Below are 13,107 nucleotides of genomic sequence, written 5' to 3' on the forward strand. Positions count from 1 at the left end.
GTCGTTTGTTGTCCCTACACTTTGTTTTGCTCTCTGGTTCTTCAGTTAATGAGAAAGGTTTTGGGGACTCACCTCGGCCATAGTGCAATTTACACCATGTGTCGCATTATGGAGGAAAGGTATTATTGGTTAAATATACAATATTTCTGACTTGTGTGAATGAGCATATATAACTTTGGAGGTATGGTGCAGTTCTTCTTTGATCTGTCCCTCCACCAGGGTGTATATGGAGGATGCACCGTTGTTGAGAGGAGCAGTTTTCTTTGTTGGAATGGCACTTTGGGGTGCACACAGACTGCCTGCACTCAAAAATACACCGACGCTTGTTCTGCCATCTTTCTACAAGGTAACTCACATAAATATACATGCAGTTTTGCAATGAGATTATAATACTGAGGGTCAAGTCCACATCTCATAATCAAAAATTTAACTGATAGGATTTTATGGTGGTAAGCCTCTCTTGCACACTGGAGTTCTTAATGTTTTATAAGGACTTATTATACTTTTACTTATTTTCTGCTCCCCTGGTCTTAAATCTGTGCAATGTCATTCAGAGCAAATTTCCTTAAAAAGAATGGGAATTTATAAGAATTTGTTCATTGGGTTCTCACTGGGTCCACTTTGAGAGTGACCACCATTGCTGTGCAGCGTATCAAAGACATTACATTCATGCAAATTAATTGCATGCTGTGAGTCAAATGTATGCTCATGTTGGAGGTATTTCCCATTTTTGTTGTGATCGAGGTTGGATCATTTCTTTAAAAAAAAAAAAAAAAAAAAAAATTCACAGAACAGTTTTTTGTAATGCAGTATGGTACTTAATTACCCCAAAGAGAAAGTAATTCATTATACTCCTATATTACTTTCATGTTACTCTGTAAAATAGCTGAAACACACTCTCATAATTACTATTTAACTATATAAACCTGAGGCTTCAGCCCCAAACACCAACACAAATCCCTGTCCTAATAAGGACTCACATTTGATCTTTCTCTTACTAATTGACCGTGTGCACGAGAAAATGCTAACTTCCTGGTTTGAGACCGGATGTGGGGTTGTACATTTCCGGTAGCTTTACTTTGCGGTCAATCGCTACTGCGAAGATATACTCCAAAATTGATGTCCAAAACTCGAAAACGGAACGATTGCGTTAAGTTACAAAGAGGAGAAGGTGGGAACACTCACCACTGTTGTGTCATAAAAATCTAATGATCAATTTTGACGTTTAAAGAGTTTAAATCGATCAGTTGTTTACATCACTCAACACAAGCAGAACTGCATTACTGCATGCAGAAGACACATCGTCCACATTCAGAAGCACATCTCTGTATAGTGACTGGTCTTATGATTTAAACAGGCAAATGTTCAGCATTCAAACTACAGGTGAAGAATAGTCAAACCAGATGTTCCCCCGTTATGTCGATATCAGCTAGTCAAGTACACACCTACACAGCATGTTAACAAACCGTGAAAAATTCACAGATTTTTTTAGTGCAAGGTTGCATGCTTTTTTACGTCCTGCGTCCTGATCGCTGCAGACGATCTCCTCCGTGACGTCTCTCCTGTACAGTACAGAATCGCTGCATCTATCGCTAGCAGTGTGACTCTGAAGTGCAGTACTGTATGTCCACGATGTCCACGAAACGTTTTGCACTGTCAAAAAATAAAATTGGCTACTTGATTTCACCTATCACTGGTTATTTTTAGAACATAACACCCGCCATAAACGAGGGACAGCTGAGAAATATAACATTTGAATCCATTTTCTCTTTTGCCCTGAGGCGTGGGGGAAAAATATCGACAAGTCAATGAACATCATTTACAGATATATTGGGTAAATGCCCGAGACATCTATAGAAATGTAAATCGCTGCTTTATTTATTTATTTGCTTAACTTGTTTTGGACAGTCAACAGGGCGCAAATAGGACACCGGAAACAAAGCTCCCCACAGGAGTTTCCGCACCGGAAGTAGCATATGCTAACGTGCACATAGTCAATTAGATATCTAACTTGGTGTTAGCATGGTGTTTGGCTAGCTTAGTGTTAGCATGCTGCGGTCTCTGTAGATGCTTGCAATGAGCCAAAATTGTGCTACCAGCATAATACAGTTTCTGTCTTGGATGCAGTTTCCACTTTACTATCATGCCCTCGTCATTTTGTGCAATAAAACAAATGTTCATATCCATGCTGTAGACTGTGCCACCATCTTCCACCTCCGACCCGCAAACAAATTTGCTGATTGTAGTGCAAGTGGAACCGATAAGCGGGCTCGATAGGCAAGCAGCCTAACAGTTCCAGGGAACTGGACTACTCGGAACTTGTTGTGTACAAGAACTTGTTCTTGATTCCCATCGATAGTTGTTCTTGTGGTGTGTGTGCACACGGCTCTGTCTGTGAGCACAGCAACCCCACTCACATGGTGTTCAAATGTTTTTGAGAAGCCAGTAAGTAGAAAATTGGCTTAAAGAAGTGGTTTTAAATTCAGGATAATATTCTACTTTGTGGCTTTATTATTGTTAAGAATTCATGAAAAAGAAATCAAAGAATTATGAAACTTTTTTTGTGCTTCTGGATTGAATGAGGCCTACAATTGCTTGTTTTAGACAGCGGACGAAAGAGGAGCTGCAAAAAGGTCCATTGTAAGATAAATGAGGATAATTTTTACACAAAGATGCTCTAATATAGAATAGCTTTGCATCAAAAATATGGAGCTGGAAATCTGCACAATAGGGTGAAAAGAACAGACTGTCTGACTTCCAAACCCGTGGCATAGATTTTCACTTTTTTCACAGTCATACAGATATTTTCTTTCATGCAGGATGTAGTCAAACTTTAAGTTGTTGCCACGTGTTTAGATCAAACCTGAGGTTGAAAGATTATATGGGGGTAAAATGACTGCACTTGATATGATGACTGTGCTGAATAAGTGACTTTTATTTCTGTCCCTCAGGCTATGTCAAGTGCCAACGAGGTGGTCTCCTACGAAATTGTTCTTTCAATAACAAGACTCATCAAAAAGTACGGTAAAGAGCTACAGGTGGTCACATGGGACATCCTACTCGGCATCATAGAGCGACTGTTGCAACAGATTCAGGTACTTGAATATATTGTTCACTTGTGATTGACCATGCTTCATAGTGTAGTAGTTAACACCTTTGTTAGGTAAGGTGTTTTTGTTTGATTCCAGCTGGAGACCCAAATCCCATTTGGGCTTGTTTTAGGAGGGAGTTCTGCCAAATTAAATATGCGGAGCTGTAGTTTTTAATTTTTATATTTTTATCTGGTTGAGTATACAGAATAAAAAGTAATGGTTCTAGCTTGACCAAGTGGTGTGCCTCTTGTTTTCACAGACAATAGGCAGTGCGGAACTAAAGGCCATTGTTTATGAACTGTTGACCACCGTGGAAGAGCTTTATGAACAAAACGGTTACCACGGCTCCACTGAGAAGTTTTTCAGCCTGGTAGAGAAATGTGCTGATAAAAGACCAGTTAGTGCTTTGATTATTTTCTGTCCTCCAACTTTTGTTGTAATTTAGACCTCTTACACTGTGTTGTCCCCTCTAATCTGAATCTTATCTTTTGCAGGATGCATCAGTGCTGACACTTATCTCCTACAGGGCTCAGTCTATCCAGCCTGCTAAAGAAGGCTGGATTCAGAGCCTTCACCGGCTCATGGAGAAATTCTTCAGGTAGGACACACACTGACACGTATATATCTCAGGGAGGTTATAGTATTATCCTTGTGATGTTCGATCTCGTTCTTGTTCTATCTCTGAAGTATCTTAATCTCTGCTGTCCCTCTGTTATCTTACCGTTTTGGTCTGTGAAAGGAACGAGACTCGCAGTGTGATAAGAATCAAAGTGCTTCATATCCTGTCCTTCGTTCTCAGTACCAACCGGCAGCTCTATGAGGTCTGTGCTCTCTCATACACGCTCACATCAGAAACCTGTGTAATTCCAGTCCGCTGTCCAGACTGAAAAGCTTCTGGTGCATTTCTCTTGCCATAGTTCCAATTTTTACTGAAGAAGATATTTCGATAGTAGCAAGCACCACTCAGATGCTGACATACTTCTGAGCCTCCCAAAATTTATTTACATGCAATTTATTTTTGAAACGGAGCTTGTACAAATGTTTAACACATTTGTACAAGCTCCGTTTATGATTTTCAAAAAAATCATACTTTTCCTTTTTGTGTTCTTTGCTCATTTTCTATTTTTTCTCCAGGATGAGTTGATTGAAATGGTGGTGATTCCCCAGCTCAGTGGGATTGCTGAAGACCGGGACTTGGCAGTTAGAAAACAGGCTACTCAGCTATTAGTGGACCTCGCTGAGGGCTGCAACACGCACCACTTCACCAGCCTGCTGGACATCATTGAACGGGTACAAAAAGAGTACATGCAATCACACAAAACCGCCCCATTTCTGTCACAATGTCATTACTTCTCTCCATTTTATAATTATTTTTTAGGTGTCTAGCTGCTCTCTGGTGTATTCAGGGCCCATAGAGGTTTCTGAGAGAGACCCCACAGCAGAGTCTCCTATGGAGGACGTCAGGACTGCTATTCTGGGCCTGCTTGAAATCCTGCAGGTATACATAAAAATAGTAGATGTGAAGAGTTGTGGGTGAGTTAAAATAGAATATTAAGACATAGTTTCTTCCACAGTGACTTATCACAATGTAGGGCATCAAATGACATCAATCAATGGAGAAATCCTCCTCCCCCCAGAACAGTTCAATACACATTAAAATGGACTAAAATTGGCTTTGTTGACTGCTGTCAGACTGTAAATGTCATTTTATTTGGCGACATTTTACCATTAAGCGCTCAAAGATCTCTTTATGGCACAAAACGCTGAGAATATAACAAGCAAAAAAAAATGTAATTCACAAACAAAAAATTGGACAATTAATTTGTCCAAACCAAATTAACCAAACCCAAAACAGTTTTTTGTTATGTTGCCTCACTGCGTCTTTGCATTGCTGTCATGCTGCAGTGACTGTACTCTGACCTGGTTATTTGACACATACCTATCGACTGCCCTCTCCGGCCTAAAAATGTATTAAAGGAAAACTTTTTCCAACTAGTGCTAGCTGCTGCTTACGTAACTTAAAAAAAATCATTTTAATGAAATGAGTCAGCACTAAAACCTTTAATGATGGAAAGACTAAACTAATGCTTAATGTTGAAAGCTTAACAGACCTGCCTGTCAGCTTCTCAGGTATCATCCAATTTTACTAATATAAATCGAATGTAAATTGATGTATATACCTGGACAGCTAAACATGATTTATTTACGGACTAAAACAAATGTTGTATTTTCTTAAACAAAGTTGATTTACAATAAAAATCAATCCTTGGAACAATGTGTGAAGTTTATAAAATCTTCAACATAATCGCTCAGACTCAAGACTTGCTTCTAGAATGAACGTTAGCACCAAAGTTGTTGTAGAAGCAAGTGTTGCATCACGTTAACGCTGCCCATAATTAAGCTCTAATCATTAAACTGTTGATGACGATAGATTTCAGCCTTCTTGGTGACCACTCTGCAAAGTCTGTAATTATGTTGTGTCTGTAATTACTGTTTTGTAATGTTGGATATTTTTGCCAGTGTGGTGTCATGTGCTTGCATTTCATGATACTTAGCCAACTGTTAGGTACATGCTGAGGGTCAGGAGATGGAAGAAAAACAAACTATTAGAAGTGAACTGTTTATAGTGTGTTAAATTGATATGACATGTTGCATGCTGCCTAAGACTTTCATTATGCTAGCAAAACTAAGATTATCAAGGTTTATCAAATAAACTAAACATTTATTATATTCTACCTGGTGATAACATGTTATCCTTTTTCTTCTGACAGAGCAAACTTTACAGTCTGCCAGCCAGCCATGCGAGTCGTGTTTATGAGTTGCTTATCAGCCACCTGCAGCTTCATTACAAGAACAAGTACTGTTCAACTATCGCCTCCACTATTAGACTACAGGTAGGTGATCTGTCACTACTCAAATGTTTTTACCTCTTATTACATCATTTCTTTGTTGACTCCTCCTTTTTCTTCTCAGGTGTTTGACTTCTTCCTCATGATGCGTGCAGACTCTCTTCACCGTCTTGGGGTCCCAAACAAAGATGGTGTCATGAGATTCAGCCCTTATTGCTACTGTGATATAGGGTGAGAACACAAACATTTCCTTTACTAAAGGTTAAAGCTTACTGACAGCTCTCTAACATTCTGTCACTTGTTTTTGTTCTTGTTGTTTTTCAGGGAACCAGAGAAACGTGTTGGTGAAAAGAAGCCAGCAGGTTCAACCTCTCCTCCTGCTGGCAGCCCTGCTCCTCCTGCTGCTCCTCCCACTTCAGCAGCCTCAACACGCTCAGCCTACCTTCCCTATTCACCTGCCTTCAGTGTCCTCCTGCAGTGCCTCAAGATGGTACACACAATAATTATTGTATCAAACAGCATTGCACAGTTCATATATACGTTCTGTGGTTAAACAGTTGGCCTCATGCCTAGTTTTGTATCTTTATTCTTAGACTCAACTAGAGTTGCTATACATTTTAAGTTCAGAGTAATCCTTAGATATCTTACACTGGGGCTAGATGCACCCCCCCTGGAACAAGCCCATTTAGCTCCTCTTTTTAAGCCAGGTTTCTTTTCTGATTGGCAGACAGTATTGAATTCATATCAGAATTAAATCATAGGCATTGCAGCTGTTAGAATGCAGAAGCAGTGACAGATAATTGCAGTGACTTCCCTTTTATCTGTAAAAGTTTCGGATATGATTTATCTTTCTTACAGGAGACTGATTGGAAGGTGCTGAAGCTGGTTCTTGACAAGCTGCCATGGATGCTGCAGTACAAAGTGTTGCTGCTCACATCACCATGCAACTTAGATCAGCTGTGTTCTACACTCTGCTGCATGGTAGCCTGACTTTATGCACATAAATACAGATCCATACACTGGATATTATGTTGAGTGAATTCAATCATTATTGATCTCTTCTGCGTGTGTAGGTGACAGATCGTCTCATCTCAGAGCGATTGAAAAAGACTCCAGAGGGGTTTTCTCGCACAGATGTTCAGCTGGCAGTGATTCCCGTTCTTACAGCAATTACCTCCTACCACAACTACTTGGAGCAGTCAAGACAGGTACAAAAACTAGTCTGTAGAAATCGAACACCTTCTGTGCTATTTCTCACAGGATACTATGATAAGTTTTATGCTAGCATCTACAAAACAACTTTAGGCTATGTTGAGAAAACTAGGTTGGAACCAGGTTACTTGTCTTCACATGCAGCAAAGAACAGGATGTACTCTGCTTTAGATAGAAATAACATGGTTTTGTTGAGAGTACCGGAAGAGGCAGGACATGAAACACCATGGACAAAGTCTCCATGGTGTGTACGCTGAGTCCATGGAGTGTTAGTGACACCCATTCAAGTGCTTGTGAATGTAAATGTCTAATCAGCCAATCACATGGCAGCAACTCAATGCGCTTAGGCTTGTAGTCCTGGTCAAGATGATAGCTGAAATTCAAAACGAGCATCACAGTGGGGAAGACAGTCGATTTAAATGTCTTTGAACTTTGTGTTGTTGCTAGTGCTGTTCAAAAGAGAATGGTCCAAATAAGAAGTCAGAGAAAAATGGTGAGACTGCTTTGATAGGCAGGCAACAGTAACTTAAATATCAGTTCTTACATCCATGTTTTACAAAGCATGTTGAAACGTGAAACAGCTGTCTACAGCAGCAGATGTCAATACTTAGCTAATAACAGGAAACTGAACCTACAATTCGCACAGGTTCATCAAGATCGGACAACAGAAGACTGACAAAATGTCACCTGGTCTGATGAGTCTTGATTTTTGCTGACACATTTGAATGGTAGCGTCAGACTTTTGCATAAAGAACATGAAAGCATGGATCCATCCTGTAATTTGTCAATGGTGTCAGATGGGGTTCTCAGTTACTGGACCTCAATCCAATAAAGCACTTTTGGTGGTGGTAGAACAGTGATGGATGTGCAGGCAACTAATCTGCAGCATTTCTGTCATTTTGTCATGTTAACAACCAAAATCTTTCCAGCACCTTGTTGAATATATGCCACACATTAAAGCAGTTCTGAAGGTGAAGTAGAGTCCAACTCAGTACCACCCTCAAGGTGTACCAAATGTAGTGACTGGTGAGTGTATATGGAAACATACAAGTGGAATTACATTCATCCTTTCATTGATCCATGCAGAGAGAACTGGTTCAGTGCCTCGAGACTGGGCTCATTTACCGCTGTGCCAAGCAGTGTGTGGTGGCCCTTACAATGTGCACGGTGGAGATGCCTGATATCATGATCAAGCTTCTTCCTGCTCTTATTGTCAAGCTCACTCACATCTCTGCTACTGTTGCCATGGCATCTCCTATGCTCGAGTTTCTCTCCAGTGAGTACTTTTCTCTTTTCCTGTATTCTTTTATGTTGTTGAAGGCCAAAGTCTTCAGTTGTTTTTTTGACTGTGTTTCACAGCCCTTGTGCGCCTTCCCCATCTGTATGCCAACTTTGTAGCTGAGCAGTATGTCAGCGTGTTTGCCATCTCACTACCTTACACTAACCCCTCAAAGTAAGTCCTAGCACATGTGACATTTTGTATTCCCTGATGCAGAGACTCACTCTGATCTGAGTATTTCTTCAAATCCCATCAGGTTCAACCAGTACATTGTGTCCCTGGCCCACCATGTGATTGCCATGTGGTTCATACGCTGCAGACTACCCTTCCGCAAGGACTTTGTTCAGTATATCACAAAGGTACACCACAGTGAATGACAAAAAAGAGCCTTCAAACCTGAAGCTGAATTTACCGTTACTGACCTGCTCATACACACGAACAATATAAGGAAAATAAATAATGCAGTACTAAGAGAGAGTACAGATGCGTAGCTCCTACACTGAAATCAATGTCGCTGAAAAGGACCTTGTCCTTGCTCACACATTTATAAAAGAAAGTGTCTTCCTTTCAGAGACTTTTAACGATAGTTTAACGAAAAGGCAACAACTTTTACAAACTCTTATGCAATCTGAAACAAGGCTCTCTGGACTTCCTTCAGTTCTTGAAAATAACCTGTTGTCCAGTAATTCTCAGATAACACGTTTATGTTTGATTGCTTTCTTGTCAGTAGTGGGCTTAGAATGTTTTCACCACCCTCATTTCCACTTGTTTTTTTATGCTTAGCATAAAAACTCAGATGAGAAAATGTTAAAGTGACCCTGGTGTATTTTCTACAGAAAAGAGATGGAAAACAACAGAGATATAACCCTCAGATTAGAACATACCAGCTCTTTGTGTTTATGCTGAGCTAACAGCTTCAGACTGCAGCTTTATATTGGACAGAGAATTGAACTCTTGACAAAAAGGCAAATTAGCATATTGTAGCATATATTGAAACATTCTTTTAAATTGTCCTTGGATATTTCCACTGGATTTGTCAGTTCTACTTATTACTTCATGCTTTTTATTCATTGCATTCTGATAGTGTTGAATTGCATTGCACATAGTTGTTCCCTTCTCTTTTGCAAAAAGTTGAGGTCTCATCTTCTTAATGCACTTTTGGGCATTCACTTGGATTTATTTGCTCTGGCAATGGTGGCTTAAGTAACTGCACAACACACTTTTAACCTCAAATGTCTCCAGAGAGATGTTTCATTGAACTTTTGTACTGTTCAGGAGAAACATGTCCAGTTAGGTGCATCTGGATGCTTGTCAAGTAGTAGTAGAAACCTGTAGTAGAGGGGGCACAACTGGTAATCATCTGTAAATCTGGATTGTCATTTTTGTTTTGCATATCTGGTTCTTTTCTTTGTGTTCCTTCAGGGTTTGCGTTCCAACGCCCTTCTGCCATTCGATGACAGTCATGAGCAGAGTCCGTTTCGTGCCCGAAGCACCAGCCTCAATGAGAGACCCAAGAGGTAAACTGTATTTTCACTGTCAGTCACCAGCAGTAATGTACAAACCAGCAGCACCGCACGCTGCCCACGTGGCTGCTGTTGTGGTAAAGGGTTGGGGGTAGCCAAGGTAACAGGGGACTCAGCATGATTCGTACTGTGGCGTGATGGTTGCAGTGACACCTCTCAGGTTGCCATGGTGATCATTAGTTCATTTGATCTGTTTATGCTTTTTTATGTTTTAAAATGTGTTCTTATACCACCACTTATTTTTATTTTGTATTTTTCCAAGATCCACCTCATTTGTCATACAGAGGGTGGACAAAATGGCATAAACACCTGTATAATGTTATGCCTTTATTTAGTTTATATTTGTTGTGGATTATTATATATCATTATTCGGGTGTTTGTGTACTGCTTTCACTACCTGTATCTCACAAAAGTACATCCCTAGCAATAGCATGAGTAAGAGGTACAGGGTGTCCCTCCCCCTGTCACACTGTGCCGTCTGACTGCTGTTTGTGACCACAGAACATGTACACAAAGAGAAATACACACCATCTTTCACACAGAGGGATAAAGAAGCTTTTCTCAGCAAGGTGCCATTCTCATTCGTACAAAGTGTGAATGATGTTTGGTTGTCCACACCTGGATTATTTGAACAGTGTACATTTAAAAACATGTACAAAGTAACTTTTTAAAACACTCTAGACTGTAACACAGAGAGAAGGGTACTTAACAGGGGTCTGTTTGCATTAATTAATAATACTGCTTTAAATTACGCTATGCTGTAGTACCCACCAAGAAATGTAACTACAAAGACACAGATTGTTGTCATTCCACTTGTAAAGTGTTTTACCATGTAAAGATGGTAAACCATTAACAAAATGCATTAGGCTGTGATAGTTTTTACTTTGCTCACTATGCTAATGTAATAGCCAGTATTCTGTCAATGTAGGCATAAGTTATTTTTTTCTTATTTCCAAAGCTGTCATAATCCCCAACTCAGTTGCTACTAAAATGTTCTCTTTCCCGAGTTTCCTTAAAAGTAACTTTTGTTCAGTAATTATCGCCAAGTCCAAACTAATCAGCTCAGTTTTTCTTGTGAGGGTAGAGCAATGCAGATCACACATGCACACAAGTACAAGTGCAACTGCTATGTAGATTCTGCAAGGAGTCATCGCAGAACTGAAGCTCAAACTTGACTACTCTGTGTCTTAACTACACTTTTTCTGCAGCTCTCCTTTGTGAGAAAGTTAGAAGTGATAGGTCTATTATTTTGTTTGGTATGAGTGCTGTAGCTTGCCGTTTTCTCACACGCTGAACAAAGCAGGAGAGAGTGTGGAGGCAGTAGCAGGAGAGCAAGACATTTGCAGGCGAGACAATTCTGTCTATAGATGTTTTTCTAAGCGCAATAAATAAATATGCTGTTAGCTATGAAAAGTTGCTAAGGCAGCATCAGAGGGAGAGACTGAAGTGTGATTGCACACGCTGATTTATTTAAAAAAAAAAAATTGAAATGTGCATTTCAAAAATCAAAATCCAGCTCAAATAGTGAATATCCAACTAGGTAAATATTCGGTCACACCAGTGGTTGTCTCTTTTCGAGTCAGCAACTAAAATTGCGTATTACAAAATTGTAGTTATTTAATCTTTTTCTGTTTAATCAGGTGTTTGATTGTGGACGACGGCTTAACAAAATAGAGACACCAATGTTGCCATTTTCATACACAAAAAAATACATGTTTTAAAAATAAGTACTTGGTGTAGAAATCCCAGTTAAACCAGAATTTACCCAGTGAATTCCAGAGACACTATAATATTCATCTTCCTCTTTTCCTAATGTGATCTCTACTTTTACGCTCACGTTTATTGTGGCATTTTTATTAATTTTCCATCTTTTCTTAGATTTGGGTTAACAAATTGTTTTAGATTTTTATGAAGCCCTTCCAGTATTTTTAACTGGGTAATTAAAAAACAAAACAGCAAATCCCTGTTGCAGCTCTCCACAGTAATCTAAAATGCTTCTGCTAACATTAATTCTTCCATAACGGTTTCAGTTTTCCATATTCTGGTATCACGGTTCTTGTGCTGCTCATTGCCCATAATGAGGTTGGAGTTCCTCAGCTCAGTTTCCACCAGGACGATGGTCAGACTGTCAAGTTTAAATTTATTAATTTAATTCTTAAAATGTTCTTGGCAAACGTTCCACTGTGTCCAAACATTACCTTTGCATACATAAAAATGCATAAATTATTTGGTGATGATACTAAACTAGTATTTGGTCCAGTCTGAGGCTGCTGTGCTTCAACCCTCTGGTTTCATCCAGCTTTATGTTTCACTTGTGTTTTAACTTCTGTCATAAAGCCTGTGCTGAGTTCATCCCTATGGTTATACTTCTGTACTAGTCCTTGGCTTCTCTACAAACCTGCTGTGTGAAGTAATGTTTATTTTGTTGCTCTCCTGAATACTTTCTGTGTATTTTCTTTTCTGAATAGCAGAAGCTGTTTCCCCCTCTGCTGTAGCTTCTCTGTTTTCTGTTTAGTTGGCGTGTATCCTTTTATTTTTTTTAACCCTCTTTTTTTCTTTCTCCACTCTCCTGTAATCTGATTCATAATGTTCACTGCTGTTAATTTTCACCGTGTTTTGTTTTTCCTTTATTTGACCCTTCCCCCTCTCCACTGCCCCCTGTGTTTGGTGTGGTTGTGGTTTTGGGGGTGGTTGTGTCATCCTGGATCCTTTCTACATTGCTCCTGATCCCTCCCTCCTCATGTGACGCTGCCCTTTGACCTTTGTGGCCCTCTCCTTTGTACCCTGCCCCTCTCCATGTGTGGCGTGCGCTCCTGATCCACCTGCTCATGTTGCTCTGGTTCTCTGGTGATGATTCCTGCTGTCTCCTGGTATACTTTTACACCACACTTCCTCCACACTCCCAAACCACCCTCACGATGACCCCGTCCTCTCACTGCCCAACGCCACCGTTACTCCATCTTGGGCCCAATCCCCCTCGCCCTTTGCCATGGACACTCCTCACCACTCAGCTTGCGGGCAGCAAAAGTGGCAAAGGCAGCAGCAGCGGTAGCCAATAGCAGCAGCTCTCCAGTTAAAGAGCTGAGGGACCTTTCAGCCATGGACGCTTTCCGCTCCCGCAGCATCAGCGTCTCCGAACATGCGGTCCGCAG

The 13,107-nt window shown here is 40.2% G+C and overlaps 1 protein-coding gene across 8 annotated transcripts in view; it reads left to right on the forward strand.

Annotated features, from left to right (window-relative positions):
- Positions 1 to 13,107, forward strand: part of tsc2 (TSC complex subunit 2) — a 34,602-nt gene that overhangs the window by 6,803 nt on the left and 14,692 nt on the right. For 4 of the 8 annotated variants that reach the window (XM_085162176.1, XM_085162170.1, XM_085162169.1 and 1 more), the window contains exons 9-26: positions 46 to 119; positions 193 to 346; positions 2,952 to 3,095; positions 3,352 to 3,489; positions 3,587 to 3,690; positions 3,832 to 3,913; positions 4,227 to 4,382; positions 4,471 to 4,590; positions 5,864 to 5,986; positions 6,066 to 6,172; positions 6,266 to 6,431; positions 6,800 to 6,922; positions 7,015 to 7,149; positions 8,240 to 8,429; positions 8,513 to 8,606; positions 8,689 to 8,791; positions 9,855 to 9,949; positions 12,967 to 13,107. In XM_085162176.1, the coding sequence (XP_085018302.1) occupies positions 46 to 119; positions 193 to 346; positions 2,952 to 3,095; positions 3,352 to 3,489; positions 3,587 to 3,690; positions 3,832 to 3,913; positions 4,227 to 4,382; positions 4,471 to 4,590; positions 5,864 to 5,986; positions 6,066 to 6,172; positions 6,266 to 6,431; positions 6,800 to 6,922; positions 7,015 to 7,149; positions 8,240 to 8,429; positions 8,513 to 8,606; positions 8,689 to 8,791; positions 9,855 to 9,949; positions 12,967 to 13,107 (2,249 nt within the window). The remainder of the gene's footprint in view (positions 1 to 45; positions 120 to 192; positions 347 to 2,951; positions 3,096 to 3,351; positions 3,490 to 3,586; positions 3,691 to 3,831; positions 3,914 to 4,226; positions 4,383 to 4,470; positions 4,591 to 5,863; positions 5,987 to 6,065; positions 6,173 to 6,265; positions 6,432 to 6,799; positions 6,923 to 7,014; positions 7,150 to 8,239; positions 8,430 to 8,512; positions 8,607 to 8,688; positions 8,792 to 9,854; positions 9,950 to 12,966) is intronic. The other 4 variants (XM_085162171.1, XM_085162173.1, XM_085162174.1 and 1 more) reach the window with 3 other exon arrangements.

Source organism: Neolamprologus multifasciatus, chromosome 6 (genome assembly GCF_963576455.1).
Source record: "Neolamprologus multifasciatus chromosome 6, fNeoMul1.2, whole genome shotgun sequence".
Classification (NCBI taxonomy): Eukaryota; Metazoa; Chordata; class Actinopteri; order Cichliformes; family Cichlidae; genus Neolamprologus; species Neolamprologus multifasciatus.